This window comes from Triturus cristatus, chromosome 5_1 (assembly GCF_964204655.1).
Source record: "Triturus cristatus chromosome 5_1, aTriCri1.1, whole genome shotgun sequence".
In the NCBI taxonomy this organism is placed as follows: domain Eukaryota; kingdom Metazoa; phylum Chordata; class Amphibia; order Caudata; family Salamandridae; genus Triturus; species Triturus cristatus.
Genome location: NC_140587.1, coordinates 893625651 through 893647215, shown reverse-complemented (window position 1 = coordinate 893647215; position 21565 = coordinate 893625651). Strand labels below are relative to the sequence as shown.

Genomic DNA, 21565 nt, shown 5'->3' with positions numbered 1-21565 from the left:
TCCAGCACAGGCCAGGCTTGGCGGGTGCAGAGTGTGCAGGGTTCGCGGTTCCTGGCTGATGAGGGGTCAGTTACTTGCTTTGGGCAGTACCACTGCTCGTGGGAGTCCCAGGTAGATAGAGTCTCAAGGCAGTCAGGTCCTTCGGGGTTTTTGAGGTTGCTGACCACTGGAGATGCCGGGGTTTAGCAGAAGCAGGTTCGAAGGTCGACGGGCCGGTAGGGCTGGGGTAAAATCAGTTGGTGTCTTCCTCTTGTTAGCAGATGCACAGCAGGTCTTCTTGTTCCTTGTTCTTCTTTCTTTTTTCGGAATCTGGATCTGAGGAAGGAAGGTTCAGGGTGCCCCTAAATACTACATTTAGGGGCGTTACAGGTAGGTAAAGGACAGGGACCAATGGGTCCCCTCCCTGGGGTGGGTACACCCCCTATCCTGCCACTGTCCTGTGGAAGGGGGGCAGTAGCCTAGTCCTGATTGGGCAGAGCTCCCCATCTTCAAGATGGCGAGAGCCCGGAGATGTGCTTCACCTCGCCTCCCCCACCTGAGGGGTGGGGTTGGCAGAGGCTGACCCCCCCCCCCCCCCATTTCCTACCTTTGGGGTTTCCGGCCAGTCTTCCCGCCAGAGTGGGGGTCAGAACCGGTAGGGGTCAGTTGCTGAGTACAGCAAGTGTCCTCGAGAAGCTCACAAAGGCAGCATGCCTTTGAAGCTTCCCCTGCCCATCCTGGGGGAGGAGACCTAGCACCTAGCCCAGGATGTGCATTGTTGCAGGCCCAGGAGAGCGGATGGCTCTCTACCCAGGGGTCCAGCAACATGTCTGCTGTATGGCAGCCTAAGCAGCCCCTCAGACAAGACGTGGATTGTAGGTTAGGTTCAGGGGGCATCTCTAAGATGCCCTCTGTCGTGCATTGTACATTAAATCCCACACTGGCAACAGTGCGGGTTTAATGTGCTGAGAAGTTTGATACCAAACTTCTCAGTCTTCAGTGTAGCCATCATGGTGCTGTGGAGTTTGTGTTGACCATCTCCCAGCACCATTTACTCTTAAATGGCAGCACTGCACTTACAGTGCCCAGGAATGGACCTGGGTACTGTAGGGGCACAGGCTCATGCACCTGTACCCACACCACTGGCATAGGGCACCCAGCTAGAGGGGTGGCAGATGTATGCCAGGGCAGTGTGTATGTATGTATGTATGTATGTGCGGTCTTATATAGCGCTCAAATTACCCTTGGGCATCTCGGCGCTTGCATTGGGAACCCGTCCTGGTTTTTTCCCTGTGAGATAACCCGTACTGGGCATCCCCAAGGTGAAAGCCAGGCATCCCGCCGCGGGGGGCCATTGTGGAGATTAAGCAAGCTTGTTGCCCAGAGCTGCATAGTGTGAACTCGTGCTTAGAGTAGGCACCGAAACGAGAATTATCGAGTCCGTGGACAATTGGGCTCCAGACCCTGCCGCGTCGGGAATCGAACCCTGGTCCCGGGTCTGACCTCTGCTTCAGGGTATGCCTCCTCTAACCAGTGAGCTACACTTCTCCACACCTTGTGTCTTGTGGGCATGGCACACAGGGATGTGTGCCATGTCGACTCTGTTTTGTTCTGCACCCAGACACTCAGCCTGCAAGGGTAGTGTGTGTGTCATGGTACAGGGCCTCTAAGGGTGGCACAATAAGTGCTGCAGCCCGTAGGGGCCTTCTCTGGTCACAAGGCCCTGGGTACCTAGTGTACCATTTACCAGGGGCTGACATGTGGCCAGAGATGCCAATTGGGTTTAGGCTTCAACACAGTTTTAGGGAAGGAACATAGGCCCTGGGTACCTGATTGGCAGGAGCCCAGGGCACACTCAGTCAAAGTACATCAGCAATTCAGCAAAAAGTGGGGTCATACCATGCAGGAAAGATGGCACTTTCTCACACACACCCCATTACCAGAGCTGATAAGCTTACATATCGGCTTGGAGTTGCCAAGTTCCTCTGCACGTTTGACTTAGTGTCTGGGTACTGGCAGATTGCCTTGACCGAGGGGGCTAAAGAGAGGTCTGTGTTTTTTACACTGGGTCATGCCTTTTGGGTAGAAGAATGCCCCTGCCACCTTCCAGCGGTTGGTCAACCAGGTCCTGGCTGGGTTAGAGAACTTCAGTGCCACCTACCTAGATGACATTGCGGCCTTCAGTCTTAGTTGGGAGGACCACTTGTGCCACCTCCAGGAAGTGCTGAGGGTTCTACAGAGTCCAGGCCTGACTATCAAGGCCAGTATGTGCCAGATAGGGCAGAATTCTGTGATCTACTTGGGACACCAAGCAGGGGGGGTGACACGGATAAGCCCCTTCAGCCCCAAATTGAAACCATTCTTGCTTGGGAACCCCACAAGACCCAGATAGAAGTGAGAGCCTTCTTAGGCCTCACTGGTTTATATAGAAGATGTGTCAAGGGATATGACACCATTATTACCTCCTTGACAGAAGTGACTTATAAAAGCAGTCATGTCAGATGATCTGGACAGAGGCGTGCCAGAAATCTTTTGACACCCTGAAGGAGGTCATGTGCCCAGCACCCATGCTCAAGGCCCCTGACTTCTCCCAAGAATTTGTTGTGCAGACGGATGCTTCAGAGCATTGCATAGGGGCCAGGCTACCGCAGCCTGCACAAAGAGGGCCTGGGCCAACCTGTATCCTTCATCAGTAGGAAGAAGGACTTCTGTTCCGCTGGTGGGGCTGCCACTTTGCTGAACTGCTTTGCTGTGTGGGCCTGCAGCCTGCTGCTTCTTGTCTTGGAGTGAGGACTGAAACTGACTCTACACATCCCAGAGCCAAAGTGTCTCCAAGGGCTTGTTGGCTTGCCTCCTGTTTCTGAAGTGTCTGGGATATCAAAGACTTGTCATTTCAACCTGCAGACTGAACCTGGACTCTGCCTGGTGGGAGTCCTGTTCTGCCAAATGGTGCCAACCCATTCCTGAGTCCTTGGAAGTGAGTATCAAGTACTGCATCTGCCAGAACACTCGCATCAATCTTGTTGCGCTGATTGGAACCAATGCATCCCCGCCGCTGCAGGAACTAGATTGGCGCATCGCCGTTGGAACCGCTGCATTTCCTCGAACTGTCACATCGCCGCCTCTTCGAGGAGAGGATCAACGCATCACTGCTGTTGCAGGAACCAAATCGACACATCGCCTTTGGGATTGCTGCATCACCTCCGGAACCCCCGCCACTGAGTGATGAAGATAGACGCATCCCCATTGCAATGTGAAGAAACTTGGCGCATTGCGTCTGGACCTGCTGCATCTCTGAACCAGCGCATCACCATTGTTGCCAGGAGAAACCCGGTGTATCACCCCAAATGTGTGGGGATCACCAACGCATCTAGTTGCTTGCGGCCAGGATCAAGGTGCTTTTGCTCAGTGGGCCATGTGTAGGTCCTGTATCCGGGCCGTTCTCCATCGCAGTCGGCTTGAACATTTTACTTTATTTTGGTCCAGCGCGACCAATTAACTCTTCAAGCGCTTACTGCTTCTAAGCGCTAATTTTGCATTTAATCTTTACAAATTCATACTGATTGGATTATTTTTGTTTTGGTCTTGTTTTATTTATAAAACTATTCTCTATTTTTCTAAAGTATTGTAGAATCTTTTTGTGGTGCTTTTACTGTGTTACTGTTTGAAGTGTTGCACAAATACTTTACACATTGCCGCTTCAGTAAAGCCTGACTGCTCTGTGCCAAGCTACTAGAGGGTGAGCACAGGTTAATTTAAAGTTTGTTACTGACTTACCCTGGCTAGGATTTTGGTCTCTGCCGACCAGAAACCCAAGTTCTTACCGTAACCAACACTAAAACCTTTGCCTACTGTGGTATACTGTCCGATTCCATGTAACAAAATAGTTCAGTGCAGGTTTTAATACGGAGTAATAATAATCCAGCCTTAAATACCTATTGATGTTAACATATTCTTTTCACAATAAATATGTCAGGCACACTGACTCTTTCATACGTTTTTGTAATAAACAAATCTAGATTATAGTCTTTTACATTGGCTTGCCATCATAACCAACAAAGCCTGCTGTATTGAACATAAGCTTTTCCCCGTGGTATCCAATGAAGAACACACATCACAATTATCTAATTTATCTAGGAGAAGTTGTTTAATAACATCGCAGTGGCTTGTGTGTGACCCGAGTGGCGTGTGTGACTGAAACGTAAAGCTAATAATAGCTTTACTTAATAAAGAGCCACGTTCATACAACTGAATAGGCAGATGATCACAGCGGCTTGGTGATTAAGCTGGTCAGCCAGCATCTGGGTGGAGTCACAGTCCCTCTCTATAGTACTCCAGAAAGTTATTTTTTTATCATATAATGTCTGGCAACAGCTGCACTGTAAAACCAGACCTAACCAGTATGAAGAGAACGACTTTGGCCCCACCTCTTTGATAATTATTTATTATTATAAGCATTTGATAGGCAGCAGTTGTGTTAGTCTGCATATGAAGTAGTTCCATTGTTTATCACTGGAGTCACAAATGCAATAAGACAGGATTTATTTTGTGAACTCTGTAATTCAGTGGTTTCCAACCTGTGTTCCGGGGACACTTAGGGGTCCACGAATCCTCCTCAGGGGGTCCACGACTACTTAAAAAATTAAATAATATTAACATATTAATAAAGTGTATATAAATAGATAAGCTAAATATACAATTGAACAATTTAAAACTTACTGTAAATGTGTAGGAATTTGAAATTGGAGACTAAAAAGTAAGCGGGTATCCTCAGAATGATGCATGGAAGCAGTGCAAGTGCATAAAACAGAATATAGCATGGATGATAAGTGGCCTGAATTAAATTTAGAAAAGCTCCAACCTTCATATCCAAATTCATATGTTGATTTTTTTTTTAATGTTTGTGAATTAAATAAAATGTTTCATCATTTGTGTATATGTTTGAATGTTTTTTTCTGTATTTTTTTTGTGTATTTTGCAATTCAAATCATCGACAGTGCTTTGGCTGTGGGCCTCGGCTAGCAGTCATGACTCAGTGGTGGGCCTCTGGATTTCAATAATGATTTGGGGGTGGGGGTTCCTGGGTTCCAGTAATGAATAATTGGTGGGGGCCCCAGAAGTCAAACGATTAGTTCAAGTTCAATAAACTTTATTCAGGTAGCTTAATACCCTTCAAAGCACAACATATTAACGAAAAATATAAATAGCAGAAATGGAAAATTAACAATACACAATAATCAAGCATTTATGATAATATAGCTATAACAATTAATACATTTGATGACATATTAAAAGAAACTTCATTGGTAAAAAATAAATAATTTTCTGTAAATAAAACAATATGCCAACTAACGATAGTACAAAGATAGTCAGTCAGGTGGGGGCTCAAGGGTCGGGCATGGTCTTACGTGCTCTAATGGCAATTCTTAGGAAAGTGCTTGTGCGAAGGATCAGCTCTTCGTCAGCCAAGGAAACTAAACACATATAAGCATTATCCAGGCTGATTGACCTTCTCTTTTTAAAAAATGGATTGAAAAACCACTTTATATATTTAATATAATACTCACAAAAAAATAAAAAGTGTCAAATTGATTGGCCACTCACCCCATCACAAGGACATGGTACATGGTCGAGATTGTGGTGATAGCCAAGAGGGAAGCATAGTGCAAATCTAACAGTTCCTGCTCTAAGGCGGAATAATAAGCTCCTTTCCCAGTGACTCATGTGTAGGGTGAGATATATAGGTAGGGAATGATAGTCCTGTTCAATGGACATATATCTGAGAACAGAAGATTTCTTAGATTCCAGGCCAGTCCTTTCTCCATTATATAAAGAATAAAGCGCATCTCTAAGCTCCTTTTTTGGCACAGTGTAAGCTATGTTTGGTTTTAGGAAAATAGTTCCTTTGTTGACGCTGCACAGGCTTTGGTATACTCCACTGAGCCAGGGGATTTCCATCCCTTTGTCACACAAGAGACAATCATTAATGATCTCTCTGGTGAGGGAGGCACCCTGATTCTTCCATATCGATAGCCAAAAAAGGGCAGGACGGGCGCGTATGAAATCCGATATATAATTAAGATTAAGTTCTCTTTGGCAGATGTATTGTGGGGTAGAGATTGGGATACCCAATAGTTTCCTACAAAACCTATTTTCTTCCTGCTGAATGCCGGGACAGTTTGCAGTACCCCAAATCTCAGCCCCGTCAGTCGCAACAGGGACACAATGTAGTTTAAAAAATTGGTTCTCCAAGCCTGGATTGAAGCCCGCCACGTTCCAACTTAGAATGCTTAAATTAGCTCCCATGTTCGCCATAGTTGGGACCAATTTATCATTAGAGGATGGGGGTACAGTGTCTGAATAATCCCCCACATGGGCCTGCGGATTAGTCGACAACAATTGTTGTCAGTACTGAGCGTCCAAGTTGGAAAGTGCATGAAACCTATTTGCTGCCAAGGGTATTACATGGGTATCCCTAAATGAAGAAACTGGTGGTTTGTCAAAATAACCTAAGGGGAGTGCACAAATATCGGTATATTGTGAAAAGGATTGCTCTTGAGTTCTAAGTAATAGACGGACCGTGTGTGGTGTACAAAAATTAAGGACAATGCAATCACCGCTGATGTTCTTATCCGAGAGGCCAACCCACCCTACTCTCCTTGCCATAATGATTTCATTCATTGAGGAGGGGTGGAAACCTTTATGTTTGCGTAACCAATCTACAGATTTATTGCGGAGGTCTGACCAAGATTCCCTCTGTCCCTCGGCGAGGTTAGGAACACCAGCCAATACTAACACATAAGGACTGGAGGCTGGTGGCAGGCTCAGCACGTCTGTATTGGGACTTAGGTGTGTGTCTCTGAGGTGGTCCGTGACCACATTCTTTTGGTCAGCCTCGATAGTTCCCTGCTGAGGGAAATTACACTTCACACTGCCTAGTGTCGCATTGAAATCATTGGGGTTACGCATGTGGAGTATGCCCAGGCTTCCCCTCTGTGTAGGGATTGAATTTGACACAGGTAAGTTATTTTGATTACAACAGGAAACACTAGGATTGGTGACGAAGGATGTAACTTGGGGAGCGAGAGCGACATCCGTCGGTTGCGTAGCAGGCCCATATTTATTGGCTGCTGATGGTATATTGTTCCCTCGTCCTGCTTCGTCATAAACTTTGTTCAACCTCCCACCTCTTAAGTTATCCACAATACGGTCCAACTGATTAAATTTCCCCCACAACAATTCAAAATTTTTATCAATCGCATCCTTGAGGGAAACCAACATAGACTCTAGAGCTTCCATGGCGAACCCTGTTTGTGTGGCTCCCCCCGCGGCACCTGTATTAACCTTATTACACATGGGTTCAAAAATGCTGTCTGTCTGGGTTGCTACTGAGTTTGTAATAGTGGCCACCACAATATTTGGGTTCCCAGCTGATTGGCAGCCTTTGACGTTTTTAGAGTTAGACTTGGCAGAAGCAGCATGCTTTTTCTTAATAGATTGACTGCTTAATTTAGTGTTCCTTTGTGCCTTAGCGGCATTACCCCTAGTATTAATACAGGGTGCATCTAAAACGGGCACATTAGGGGAATCTTCAAATAGTAAGGATAGGTTAGAGGAAACAGGGACAGGTCTTGCTGTAGATATATTTGGTGATGTGTTTGGTGTTTTTGGACAAGTTGTATTGACATTAGCAGAGCCACCCAGCGATAAACGAGATTGTAGCGTGGTAGGGTCCAGAGACAACCTTCTTTCAGTCAGGTGGATTTCATGAGATAAAAGTGACTCCGCCCTTACAATAAATGCGTCCAGGGTCCCGGCTACACCTTTCAATTTGCTCATTTTACAACACAGGATGTAGTTGCCCAATTACACGATTGTGTGGCCACCTATCGACGGCAAATGCAATAAACAATAAGCGGCTTCACAGTACCTTAGCACCAGATGTCCGTGGGTGGAGGGACAGGTAAAAAATAGCAGCCTCTGCTGAGGCCAAATAACGAGGCCCAGCCCGGCCTCCTTCGGCCTCGGACGGCCCGCCCTTTGCTCGGGCTTCGCACGGCGTGCGCCTGCTCGCGTCCCACGTTGCGGGAGCCGCGCTTCTCTTTATGCGCCTCCGGGCGCGAAGACCAGCAGGGCAGTATGGGAGGCGTAGTCCTCTCCCTCCGTATGCGGTGACAGGCAGCGGCAGTGGTGGCGGTTCCCGCAAAGCGGGAGCCGCGCTTCTCTTTATGCGCCTCCGGGCGCGAAGACCAGCAGATCAGTATGGGAGGCGTAGTCCTCTCCCTCCGTATGCGGTGACAGGCAGCGGCAGCGGCAGTGCTGGCGGTTCATGATTAAGAACCACTGCTATAATAGATCCAAAGAGAAGGAGTGTTACATTATGAGGTCTGTTACAGATGCCAAAGCAAGTGCCTTTACACTTTAACACTGAGAGACCTTTTTACTCAGAGTTTTAATTAGTGGTACGTACAAAGGTCTGGTTTTCAGTGTCTTCGTTTATAATTTTTATATTTACTATTTAGTTGTGTGTGAATTATTGCACTTTTTCTTCCTAAAAGTAAAGTGATGATTGGATATTGATAAATTAAATGTGTTTATGTGAACTCTGAGTTTTCACACCACGTCTGTCCTCAATTAAGCCTTTGGCTGCTCTGTATCAGAGTCAAGAATTAAAGGGGTGTTCCTGGTGCTTCTTTTGAATCTATTCTTAACTGGCACCAAGACACCAAAAGTGAAAGACTCCAGTTGTCACAATTGAAGTCCAGTGCCCTTGATTGCCCTGGAACCCTTACTGCCATTTCGCACATAAATGACAGTGAAAGTGTAATATTATTGCTCGCTCGCTGTATATCTTCCCCCAGCATCACCTGCTGTGCCACTGCAGTCTCAAACAGCTACAGTACTGAGTGTCATTGGAAAAAACACAGTAAAAATGTCATGCCGGGTCTGGTGGATTAGTGGACTAATGCGCGCACTGTAGGGGCCTGTGTTTGACCTCGCGGTCACAGGGTCAAATTCCGGCGGGTCTATTCAGCTTTCATCCTTCTGAGGTAAAGAAAGTGAGTACTATTGAGTTGGGTAACAATAGTCATCTGTTATTCAGCGCCAGGATACCCTTTGCGGTGAACGTGCACTTTACACGTTATGCTATGCCCCATGTACCAGTTACAACAAGCCTCCTAAAATGATCGTCCGGTCCAGATGAAATTATTTGGTGGTCTATGGTGTTGTGCTAGCCGGTGCACATTATACTAGACTGACAAAAAGCAGAGCCCCTGTGATGTGTTCTCTGCCTTCCTCAGCTGTGAACCCTTTATGTATTCATATGACTGCTCATGGGCTTCCCTCTGGGCCACCATCCTTCCATCCATACTGGCAACAATAAGGGTGTGTGGGGTCTATCCTACATAGTACTGGTTTATCTAGTGCACAATTATATCTAAGTGCTCTTCAGCATCAGAGCAGTATAGTGGTCCTGCCTGTTACTAATCAACTACCCCCATTGAGTTCACTTTACCACCGTTGGGCCCTACCCATATAGGGCATGTTACTATACATGTGCACTGTGTATGCACACCTGCAGGGGAGGTGGGGCGTGCAGATGCAGGGAGATTGGAGTGGCTACACGGTTGGTGCACTTGGATTTGTATTAGCCATGGTTTGCAGCTACTCGAAACCGCGTGGAGATGTGTGTGAAGCCAGAGGCAGTTCTGGAAAAGAGGTTGGGTCTGCGATCACTCACAGATCTGGGTAGAGAGTATACATGGGTGTTCTAATCGCCTGACGCCCTGGACATAATGTTTGATGTCAAGGATAACAAGCTTTCATGTTTATTTTGTCTACTGGGCAAGAGAAGGCCCAGTCCTGTTTAGCACAACCCCATATGGCTGCCAGTTTAAAGTACAGTATCTGAAAGAAACACGTTAGTTAGATTCCTCTCCTTAGAATAGAATATCCCCAGGCGTCAGACTGGATCCGGAAGATTTTTCGTCAGCAATACCCCTTGTGCGTCGCTAGGCGTCGTCTGCGGCTCCGCGTCCGTCGTCGGCGTCGTGCTCCGGAATGACGTCGTCGGAGTACTTAGATGCCGCCCTCGCGCGCTGACGTCACTACTTCTTTTTTCCGCGCCAGTAAGCGCCGATCCGGGAGAGCTACCCCTGTTAGTCTTTTTTGACTAAACCTTTTTTTGATCCTTTTTGATCCTTGTCTATCGACATCTGGTGCCGGTAGGATGCCTGGATTCAAGGCTTGCGATGATTGCCATCGACTGATGTCGGTGACCGATCACCACCGTCGGTGCCTCTACTGCCTAGGCCCCGACCACGACGCGGAGTCGTGTCCCGATTGCCAGGCGTTGACTTCGAAAGCTAGGCGGGAGCGGTCCCGCAAGCTTCTCGAGCTTCGCCACTTGGCTCCGCGCCCGGCGCGGTCCCGGTCCAGGAGGAGGTCCAAGGATCGGTCGCGGAGCCGCAGCCGACACCATCGTCGATCGTCGGGCTCCAAGTCGTCTGGTAAGTCCAAACACTCTAAGAAGTCCAGGAGACGACATCGCTCTTCGGACTCCCCTCGCCGGTCGCGCGACACGGCCGAGGGTCCGGGTGGTTCCACCCCCGCGGCTCCGTCGGAGCCGCAGGCGCCGCGCAAGTCCCCATACCCTCCGGTCCCTGGGACTGACGCGACGCCGGCGGAGGTCAGTGCCTTCCTCTCGGCCATGAGGAAACTGGCCCCGCCGTCGACGCCCGCTGGCGCGCCTTCGGGCCCCGCGGACTCGACTGGGCAACCTCGCGCGCCGGCGGCTCCGGCCCCGGCGCCGTCGACGACTCCGGTCCCGACGCCGCAGGTCCCCGCGGGGCCCATGTCTGGGCCCCCCTCGACGCCGGTTGACCTTGTTACGCCTCCTCCGCCGGCGCCGACACCTGAACCACCGACGCCACCGACGCCCACACCACCGGCGCCGCCGACGCCCACACCACCGGCACCGCCGACGCCCATACCACCGGCGCCGCCGACGCCGTCTCCACCGGCGCCGACTCCGGGCGGTGTCGTACCCCGGTTTAGCCCTGTTCCGGACCCGATGCCGAGGCGGCGTCCGTCGACGCTGCATCCGGCGCCGCTTGAGACTCATTATCTCTACTGTCCGGCTCCGATCGCTCCTCCTGTTTATCAGGAATCGGATGACGGGGGCGACTGGGAGGGGTTCGAGGACCCTATGGCTGTTCAGTCGCAGCTTTCACAGGACTGGGCAGACGAACTGGGGGAGGCCAGTGGGCTGGATACCTCGCCGGACACTGGATTCACTTCTCCTCCGACTGTGGCTTCGGAGGAGGGTGCAGTATTTTCCGTGGTGCTGCGCAAGGCGGCCGCGGCCCTCGGGCTTGAGCTGCCTGCCGTGGCTGTGAGGACTAACATCCTCACTGAGGTGCTTCAAACAGCCACAAGCTCCACTGAGCCTCTGCTGCCGTTCAATGAGGCCCTCACTCACGTTCTGCAGGGCACCTGGTCCAAGCCCTCCACAGTTCCTCCTGTGGATAGGAACGTTGCCAGGCGCCACCGCCCTGCTCCGGGCGACCCCAGTCTCAACACCCCACCCCCGAGAGTCTGGTTATCCAGGCCTCTACCTCCCAATCCTCCTTCCCGACCGCTCCGCCGGACCGGGACTCCAAGAGACTCGAACAGTTTGGCAAGAAACTGTTCTCTTCCCTTAGTTTGGGCCTGCGGTCTTTGAACACCGCATGTATCTTGGACCATTACTCCCACTCTCTGTGGGATACGGTGGAGGACGTGCTGCCCCTGTGCCCGGAGGAGGCCCGGACACGTCTTTCCCAGGCTTTGGCCGATGGGAGGGATGCAGCGCGACACGCCATTCGCTGTGGGCTTGACACAACGGACTCGCTGGGTAGGGCGATTTCCACCACGGTGGCGCTTCGGCGTCATGCCTGGATGCGGTCCACGTAATTTTCTGGGGATGTCCAGAGCACCCTCATGGACATGCCTTTTGATGGCACTCGCCTTTTTGGTGAGAAGGCGGACAGTGCGCTGAATCGTTTCAAGGACTCCCGGGCTATGGCCAAGTCCTTGGGCCTCTCGGCCCCGCGGGCGCACACTTCCGCTTTTCGCCCCTTTCGTGGCCAAGGAAGGGGCGCCTCCTCACGTCAGCCTAGCCACCAGCCGCAGAACCAACCTGCGCGCGGTCGCGGACGTGGTTTCCGCCGAGGCGGTTCTGGAGGACGACGTGGTCAGCCCACATCCACCCCGGCAGCATCTGCCTCCAAGCCTTCCTAGTCCGAGCTTTCCCGGCCCATTCCTCGCCAGTGGGCGGCAGGGTTCGCCTTCACCTGCTCCACTGGCGGTCCATCACATCGGACAGGTGGGTGCTGCAAATCGTCCGAAGGGGCTACTCCCTCCCCTTCGAGACGACCCCTCCAGCCATGCCACCGCAGCACCACCGTATCTCGGGGGATCATTTGAATCTTCTCCACGAGGAAGTTTCGGCCCTCTTGGCCAAGGGGGCCATCGAGCGCGTTCCGAGCCCAGAAGTAGGTCGTGGTTGTTATTCCCACTACTTTCTGGTTCCCAAGAAGGGCAAAGAAGGCCTACGCCCTATCTTGGACCTCCGGAACGTCAATGCCTTCCTCCGGAAGGAAAGGTTCAAGATGTTAACTTTGGCTCAGGTTCTAGCTGCCCTAGACCCTGGAGACTGGATGGTAGCGTTGGACTTGCAGGACGCATATTTCCACATCCCCGTCCTGCCGGCCCACCGGCGTTACCTGCGGTTCACGGTGGGCCAAGAGCACTTTCAGTTTACCGTGCTCCCCTTCGGCCTCACCAGTGCCCCTCGGGTGTTCACGAAAGTGATGGCGGTGGTCGCAGCTCATCTGCGCAGATCAGGGGTTCCAGTCTTCCCCTATCTCGACGACTGGTTGTTGAAGGCGGGCTCGCCCCAGACAGTCGTCTCCCACCTCCAGACTACGGCGGATCTCCTGCATTTGCTGGGGTTTTCCATCAACGTGCCGAAGTCACACCTGTGTCCCTCTCAGAAGCTCCTCTTCATCGGAGTGGTTCTCGATTCGGCGCAGTTCCGGGTCTATCCGCCGGAACAGCGGGTCCGGGATATACAGGCCCTGATTCCCATCTTTCGGCCTCTATCCTGGGTTTCGGTCAGGCTTGTGTTGCAGCTTCTGGGGCTGATGGCCTCCTGCATCCTACTAGTGCATCCCGCCAGGCGGCGCATGCGGGCTCTGCAGTGGGACCTGAAGTTTCAGTGGGCCCAGCATCACGGAAACCTGTCCGACCATGTCTTGATCTCGGAGGGCACTGCGAAACAGTTGCAGTGGTGGCTCACGGACCGCGATTGGGTCACGGGCAAGAGCCTCTCCCTTCCCCAACCGGAGCATGTCGTAGTGACGGATGCGTCCCTCCTGGGATGGGGTGGCCATATGGGAGAGGCGGAGATCAGAGGCCTCTGGTCTCCGGCGGAGTCTCGCCTCCACATCAACCTGTTGGGAGTTGAGAGCGATCCGACTTGCACTGAAAGCCTTCCTTCCCTCTGTCAGGGGAAGTGTTGTGCAGGTGTTCACGGACAACACCACCGCCATGTGGTATTGCAACAAACAGGGCGGGGTGGGGTCGTGGACCCTTTGTCAGGAGGCTCTGCGCCTCTGGACATGGCTGGAACACCAGGGCGTCACCCTAGTGGTTCAACATCTGGCGGGCTCTCTGAACGCCAGAGCAGACGAACTCAGCCGCCGGTGCATGATGGATCACGAATGGCGTCTGAACTCCGAAGTGGCGCAAGGTCTCTTTCAGCAGTGGGGAGAGCCTTGGTTAGATCTATTCGCCACCGCAGAGAACGCGCAATGTCAGCAGTTCTGCGCGTTGGAATTTCCAAGGCGGCACTCGCTCGGCGACGCTTTTCGTCACGAGTGGAGTTGCGGTCTGTTGTACGCCTTTCCGCCTATACCACTTCTGCCCAGAGTGCTGAAGAAGATCAAGCGCGACCGGGCCCAAGTCATCTTGGTGGCTCCGGACTGGGCACGAAGGTACTGGTATCCCGAGCTACTCAGTATGTTGACCGATCCTCCGATACGTCTGCCCCTTCGGGAGGATCTTCTGTCGCTGCAGCAGGGGACGGTCCTCCACCCGAACCTGTCCAGCCTCCACCTCCATGCGTGGAGATTGAGCGGCGGCAGTTGATGCCATTTGACTTGCCTCCTGAAGTCTGTGATATCATTATGGCAGCCAGGCGTCCCTTCACAAAGACGGTATACGCCTGCCGGTGGAACAAATTTGTGGCATGGTGCACAGCAAAGGCTGTGGATCCCCTTTCCGCCCCTCTTTCTGAGGTTCTCCTCTTTCTTCTTTCTTTGGCCCAGCAGGGCTCTGCCTTGGGCACCTTGAAAGGTTTTCTTGCTGCCATCTCTGCCTTCTTACGGCTTCCTGATCAGCCCTCTCTTTTCAAGTCCCCTGTTGTTACACGCTTTCTAAAAGGCATTACTCACACGTTCCCTCCTGTCCCTTTTGTAATGCCTCAGTGGGACATGAATCTTGTTCTCACATTTCTAATGTGCGCTCCCTTTGAGCCTCTTCATAATTGTCCTCTTCGTCTGCTGACGCTTATGACTGCTTTTCTGGTAGCCATCACCTCGGCTAGACGGGTGAGTGAGCTCCAGGCTTTATCATCAAAGCCTCCATTTCTTTCTGTTCATCCGGACAAGGTTGTCCTCCGGCCTCGTCCCTCCTTTCTTCCGAAAGTGGTGACCCCTTTCATCTTGGGCAGTCTGTCACCTTTCCCACCTTCTTTCCGCCTCCGCATCTTTCCAAAGAGGAAGAGAGGCTCCACCGTCTGGGCCCAAAACGTGCGCTCTCCTTTTATTTGGACCGCACAAAGCAGTTCCGGGTGGACGACCAACTTTTCGTTGGATACGTGGGTGCTAAGAAGGGGAAAGCTGTGCACAAACGGACCATCTCTCGGTGGGTCGTTTTGTGCATCAAAATTTGTTACTCCTTGGCAAAAAAGGACCCTCCTGTTGGGCTGCGCGCCCATTCCACTCGGGCCCCAGCGGCTACTACTGCTTTGGGACGGGGTGTCCCTTTGCAGGACATCTGTCAGGCGGCGACGTGGGCTTCGCTACACACGTTTGCCAGGCATTATTGCCTTGACAGCCAAGTCCGGAGGGATGGCTTCTTTGGCCGTTCTGTCCTCCAGGACTTTCTGGTGTGATCTTGGTTCGCAGACCCACCACCGGGGATGGTATTGCTTGGGTATCTATTCTAAGGTGAGGAATCTAACTAACGTGTTTCTTTCAGATGAACAAGTTACTTACCTTCGGTAACGATGTATCTGTAAGAAACATTAGTTAGTTAGATTCCTCACCGACCCACCCATCCTCCCCGTTCTGCGAACTGACATCTAGGGTTAAGGTTATCCTTTTCAGGCCCCTAGATTTTATTTTTGGCACCAGTGTCGGTCTTTGCATGGCTCTGCGTTCCTGGCGCGGAAAGCTATGTACAAGAACTGACGTCAGCGCGCGAGGGCGGCGTCTAAGTACTCCGACGACGTCATTCCGGCGCACGACGCCGACGACGGACGCGAAGCCGCAGACGACGCCTAGCGACGCGCAAGGGGTATTGCTGACGAAAAATCTTCCGGATCCAGTCTGACGCCTGGGGATATTCTATTCTAAGGTGAGGAATCTAACTAACTAATGTTTCTTACAGATACATCGTTACCGAAGGTAAGTAACTTGTTCTTATGGCTCTATGAAAGAGGAATTTCTCACTAAGTCAAGGCATGAATCCAGATGTAGAAGTTTTTCTAACTTGTGTTTATGATGCAGTACTGTCAAAGTTTCCTATTAAGATTAGTGCTCGAAGAAAACGCTGTGATCTCTACTTGCATTACTGGCAGTAGTTCCAGTATAAAAATGTGCACACTTTTATAAAATGTACCAATTTGAGGCTACTTGAAGTGTACCCAGAATGCTCTTTGATTAAATGCCAATACGTACAGAATACTGAAAGCAACATTGGTGGTTGTTTGCTTACAGACTAATATGAGCACAAAAGTAATCAGCAACTTTTCAAAAAATGTTTTGCTAATCTGTTGTGCAACTTTCAATACCGTTTCTCTGCGGCATCATAACACGTGTTTGATCCATCCCAGTTTTTAAAGAAAGTCACAAAAATGCACCTAGAATTATATGTCTGTGCATTGGTGTAAGTGTGCAAAGGAAAGACTTTCAAGAATTCACAAGAGTTTACAGTAGTATTTTGTGTTTTAAATATTTATTGTATAGCCCTAATAAAATATATTTTGCAATCGTAAAAACATTTTTAAAAAGCAGACAATAACTTTCATAAATAGTTGAAAATAGCAGATAGATATTTAGTTTATGACCAATAGCAATCTATGGCCGATAAATATTAGTTCAAGAGAAGACGATATGCACAGTTCAGGAATTTACAGAAGTAGGCCTGGAAACCATACTCCTAGCAAATTTTTGTGAATTCCATTTTCACATGGCAAATACACATTTGTTTCTGAAGTGAAAATCTTCAGAGTGATTTCAAATTCACTTTCATGAAATTAGTGTTTTGCCCATCTTAGAGGAAGTTTTACTCTTGACATCGGGAGTAAATTTCCAACCTTTGCACCATGAGAATAGATTGTAAAGTAGATAGTTAATAAACTCAAATATGTAAGTTTGTGGGTGGTCACAGACTAGCAGTGCACTCCGGTTTTGGCACTACTTTCTGCTTACTTTCAACCCCAGTATTTGGATTGCAGAAGGATGGCAATATCAAAGTCCTGCTAGAATCCAAACCCTAATGTAATTTGAGCCCTCATAATCTGAGAGACTATTACCAGAACTCTGATAAAATGAGAACGCTGCAATATTATGTCACCTCACTGCATGGTACTAAAAGGGAGAAGTGGATTTCTTTACAGGATGAGTACATTTCTGAAGTATCCTGACCCTCAGACCAGTAGATATTTTATAAAATTCTAAACCCTAAATATAGTTTAAACATGATGTTGGGCAGGGTCATTGCACCATGTGGGGTGGTTGGTGGGTGTAGGTTTCCTGCCAGTAGTCATTGAACATGGGTTCTTGAAAGACAGTACATGGTGTCTTAAATTGTTAAATCCATCTCCCCCTATCTATAGGCAGCCTCCTAAGGGAAAGCAGACTGCCACTTTTCATTATTGAAGGAAGATGACACCGCTGTGGATTGGTTGTTGTAGCATGGTTTTAAGAGCAAAACGCATCCATCTTTAAATACACAGAGGGTCTATATCCATGGCTTCCACAAAACATGAGAAGAACTCTTAAAGCCCTTTTTCTGCTAGGAAAGCAAAATACCCTCAATAATAACTGCACTTTCATGCCTTATAAGTCTCACGCTACCAATTGCACGCTTACTGTCCTCCATGATTAGCAGTTTCATAATACCGGTATCTGTCTCACACTGCTCACCAGCTGGCAGCAGAGCCAAAATATCAGGCTGGTAAATAAAAGCAGTACTTCATAGATTTAGTTTTTTGTGCATGTGTGTTGGTATAGTGTTGTGGATGGGAATCTGGGTGAATGCAAGAATGAGTTAATGGGTGAACGGACAGATGCTTAAGTGTCTGGATTAGTGACTGAGTTCATGAATAGATGAATGACCACTATTTCGGAACCATCTAGAAACTTTCAGGTATTAACCACACAGCTTTTGGCTTTGCCCGTGCTTTACAAAATTGTTCCGACTGTAATTACCCGTCCTTCCTCTTTTCTGAATTGTATTGGAGCGGGTGCAAATTGTGCTTGCGCCATTGCTGATAATTAGCATATTTTTCTGCCCGTTTTTTGTGAAACATTGTCCCTCACCACTTGGTACTCAGTCAAAACAACCTTTTTAAAGACACTATTCTTCCATCAGGTGACCGACTTTTTAAAAAGGCGTTGTTGTAATGTTAATGATTGTCAGAACCAGGGCATGAGTTTACATGTGACTTGTGTAATACCGTTCATGTTGTCCCCTCCTTGTTGACAGGGCCGCAGGATTGATGTGGGCGATCACACTCAAGGATAAGTCTGGGAAGGAACGCGTGATGGAGCAAGTGGAAGTTTGCTTCAATGATACCTCTGTCACTGTCTTTTGGTATGGTCTAGCGTGGCCGTGTTTAGGAATCTTAACAACACTGCAGTTGCATGGTGTGACTCCGCTGCTGCATGAGCGCTGTAAAGTACCCAGCAAGAACGGGTGAGTTGTATGTAATGTGAAAACACTTTCCCCAAGCTGATAGTCTATTTAAACACTAAGCAAAAAGTTGCATATGTTATCACGTACAGCATATTACCTGTTTACTTGATATTCCAAATGAGAATTTGGGAACGTATAAAACGTGTACCTAATAATTGCAATAAAATACGCATTGGAAAGTAATTTCAGGTTGATCCCAACATCATCAGTAACTGGGAATGTGTTTGCTGCAGAGGCAGTTCCCGAAGTGCCTTGTGAAGTGTAATATTTCTGCTGTTGTACTAGCATGTTTGCTTCTTCAAAATAGCTCACTTCATGTTGAGGTTAGACTGGTATGCCACCTGTGGCTCAGGTGTATGCTGTTGCACCCAGTTTGAAAACCTAAACCACCTTCGCATTTAGTTTTAAGATCCTAGTCTGGCACTGAAAAAGGCTTAGTCCCACTGCAAATTGTTTGCTGGCTTAATACCTTGGGAAATGGCCACTCTTGTGGTGGCCACGTTTCAGAACTATTGCAAGACTCTTAGAAGTCTGTAGTTCATAATAGTATTGGTGCTTCCAAACAGTTAATGCACATTGGCCTAAACACTACTGATACAAGAGCTCACCGTATGGACGAAGAGGTAGTTATCAGTCTTCATGCATGGTTGTGATTCAATCATTATTATGGCTATGTGCTCAGCTGATAGATCTACCTTTTGATGGAGGCAAATCAGACTACACACTTGAATGTTTCAAGCAGAGCAAAACTACTACAAGGGCCAAGGAACTATCTTCTCTAGCAAAGAAAATTGCACCGACATTCAGAAATGTCAGGTTTACAAACACATGGCTCTGAGGCAAAGACAGCAATAATAGCCCATGCCGCATCAGCCTCAATTTTTTGGGGCCTTTTTTCTGGCAGAATATATTATAGATGCAGATAAATCAGTCTTCACCCTATTATCCCTGGTGCCTAAGAAACCAAAACCTCCCTTAATCCTCTAATTTTGAGCCCTTTAGCATCTCAGAGGAGTAGTGGTAGATTACCTCAGGAAGTGGGAACCCAAAACCTTGGACTAGCGGCTTATTCAGATTATCCATCGGGTTTACTTTTTCCTGAGCGGGCCTCCGGAATATCTCTGTTCGGACTGAAACGTTCTCTGCATGGTTATGGACGTGTACCCCTGCCCTGAGTGCCCACCTGAACTGTTGTCTGGATCATGAATTCTGATTTTTGTTGTTGTCCTAGGCAAAAAAAAAGATCATGCAAGTGCGCCTTGACATAGGCCTGTCTCACGGATTGTGGTCTTGTGGGACTGGAAGTGGACACCCAAAGTGCTACCCACATAGTGGTGGAAGGCTAGTGGCTTCCCCAGGAGTTAAGCAGCATGTGGGCGATATTGGAAGCATACCATGTAGTGTTCAGTAGGAGTAAACAGGCCCTTTTTAACCTGTGTTATTGAAATGAGGCCTACAGGTTCATGCACCTTTTTAAAGTTCCTTTGCTTTGTGCTTAACTCCCCTTTGGCCTACATCAGTTAAATGTAGAGTGCTGCACAGCTAAGGAGTAGTGACTGCGCTGCAAGTATGTATGCATGCATGCTTGGAAAGGGTACAGTACAGGGATATGCTATGCAGCGCATGCATGATGAGTGTGTGTTCTGGGTGTATGTATCCCAGAGAGGAATATATTATATGTAGGCTATCCGGTTTTAGGTTTCAAACCTATAATAACAGATTAAACCCCACCGAAAGGAAAATTGCCATCACCAGTGTAAACATATAAACACTGAAAAAACACCTTCACAACCACAAACTAAGTGCTATTCAAATAAACGAAAAGCTGAGTGAAAGAGCCATTTTTATTTCTTCCTGAAGGGACCAGTACAATGTCATTGTTTTATACAAGGCAGCAGCAAGAAAGACTGGGCTAACATTTTGCTTGAGTTTTGTTGTTTAGGGATATCACAAAGTTATTGTTTCTTCTTCCTTCTGCTTTTTTCAGTTTTGTGGTGTTTGGTCTTAAGATGCAGTGTTTAGAAGCATGTTTTAGGTCTGGGACGCCCTGTTGCTGGGGCAGCCATGCGCTCTACAAATGAGCTTAACATAACATAAAGTTAACAAAACATATTTAGTTAATTTATAAACTGTAGAGAATCAGGAACTATCAAAATCATATTTGATATTTTGGCTACATCTGATTTCTCTGATCAGTAAAATGGCTGGTTTCATAAGAATCTTTCCCAATATGTACCATCACATTTACCCACGGACAGAGAATGGGTGAAATCCTTTGATACATCCGCCCCCTTTTCTAGCGAGTCAGTATTGATTGTAAGTGAATTGTCGAACATCCCAGGCTTTAAACATTCAATGCAAAGTGTAGTGACAGGTATATGTGAAAAGCGTGTTGTCACCAAGCATCTGAGATAGTGGTGAAAACATGACACATGATGTTTGGTAAACATGAAATGCAGCGTCAATTGGAATGCTGCTGCAAAAAGTTCCTACCAAGTTTAATAAAGATCGAAGTGATATTGTTTGTATTTGCAGTGATTCTGCTACTAATATGAAAAAGTTGTATGACGACATGTCAAAATCGATACCTGAGCTGAAGTGCTTCCCTGTAAAAGATCCTTGTCACTTGCTAAATGGTATGCAGAAAGCATATTTACAAACTTCAGAGTTAATGAAGAATGCTATTGACTTTGTAGTCCATTCTGGTGCACTGTTTCATAGTGCCCAGGAGCTAAAATGCAAATATTTCTCATTTTGTGCCGTGTGTGGCATCAAAGAGAGAGTCATCCTAACTGTGTCATTTAGCTGGTGGTTCTCAGTCCTAGAGGCTGTGAATGCTATATTATCCATGTGGGGACCGTTTACAGAACTTTTGCTTAGTGATGATGCCAAAGGCAAGAAATGTGAACTTTGGTCACATATTGATAGTGATGTGAAAAAGTACAGTCTACTGCATGCTTAGGGTTTTACAGGAAAACATGACTACTGTAGTGGACATAATCAAAATACTAGTGTCTGAAAACACCCTCGTCTTCCAGGTGTTCAGCGTAATTGGTGTAAATATGAAACATCTGCTGGAAAGTAGGCTGGGCGACACTTTTAGTGACTTTGGTACTGCAACATGCTTGAATTCTTGCCACTTGGTAAGCAAAGAAATGTTGAGGAGCAATTCAGGAAGTTTTATTTTACAGTCTATAGGAAATGGCTTGCAATGATGTACAGAAATGTCCCTTCACCAACCATGGCATTTGAAGTTAATGAAGCCTCACTCAGGTACTCTACACAAGTTCTAGATCCCTTCTGAATTTTCTCCAGGCTTTGAAAAGTTCTGATTTAT

General features: G+C 48.3%; 1 protein-coding gene across 6 annotated transcripts in view; it reads left to right on the top strand.

Moving 5' to 3' along the window:
* FBXO15 (F-box protein 15) overlaps positions 1-21565 on the top strand; it is a 397776-nt gene that overhangs the window by 182188 nt on the left and 194023 nt on the right. For all 6 annotated transcript variants that reach the window (XM_085605916.1, XM_085605920.1, XM_085605917.1 and 3 more), the window contains one exon: positions 18019-18228. In XM_085605916.1, coding sequence (XP_085462042.1) covers positions 18019-18228 — 210 coding nt within the window. The remainder of the gene's footprint in view (positions 1-18018; positions 18229-21565) is intronic.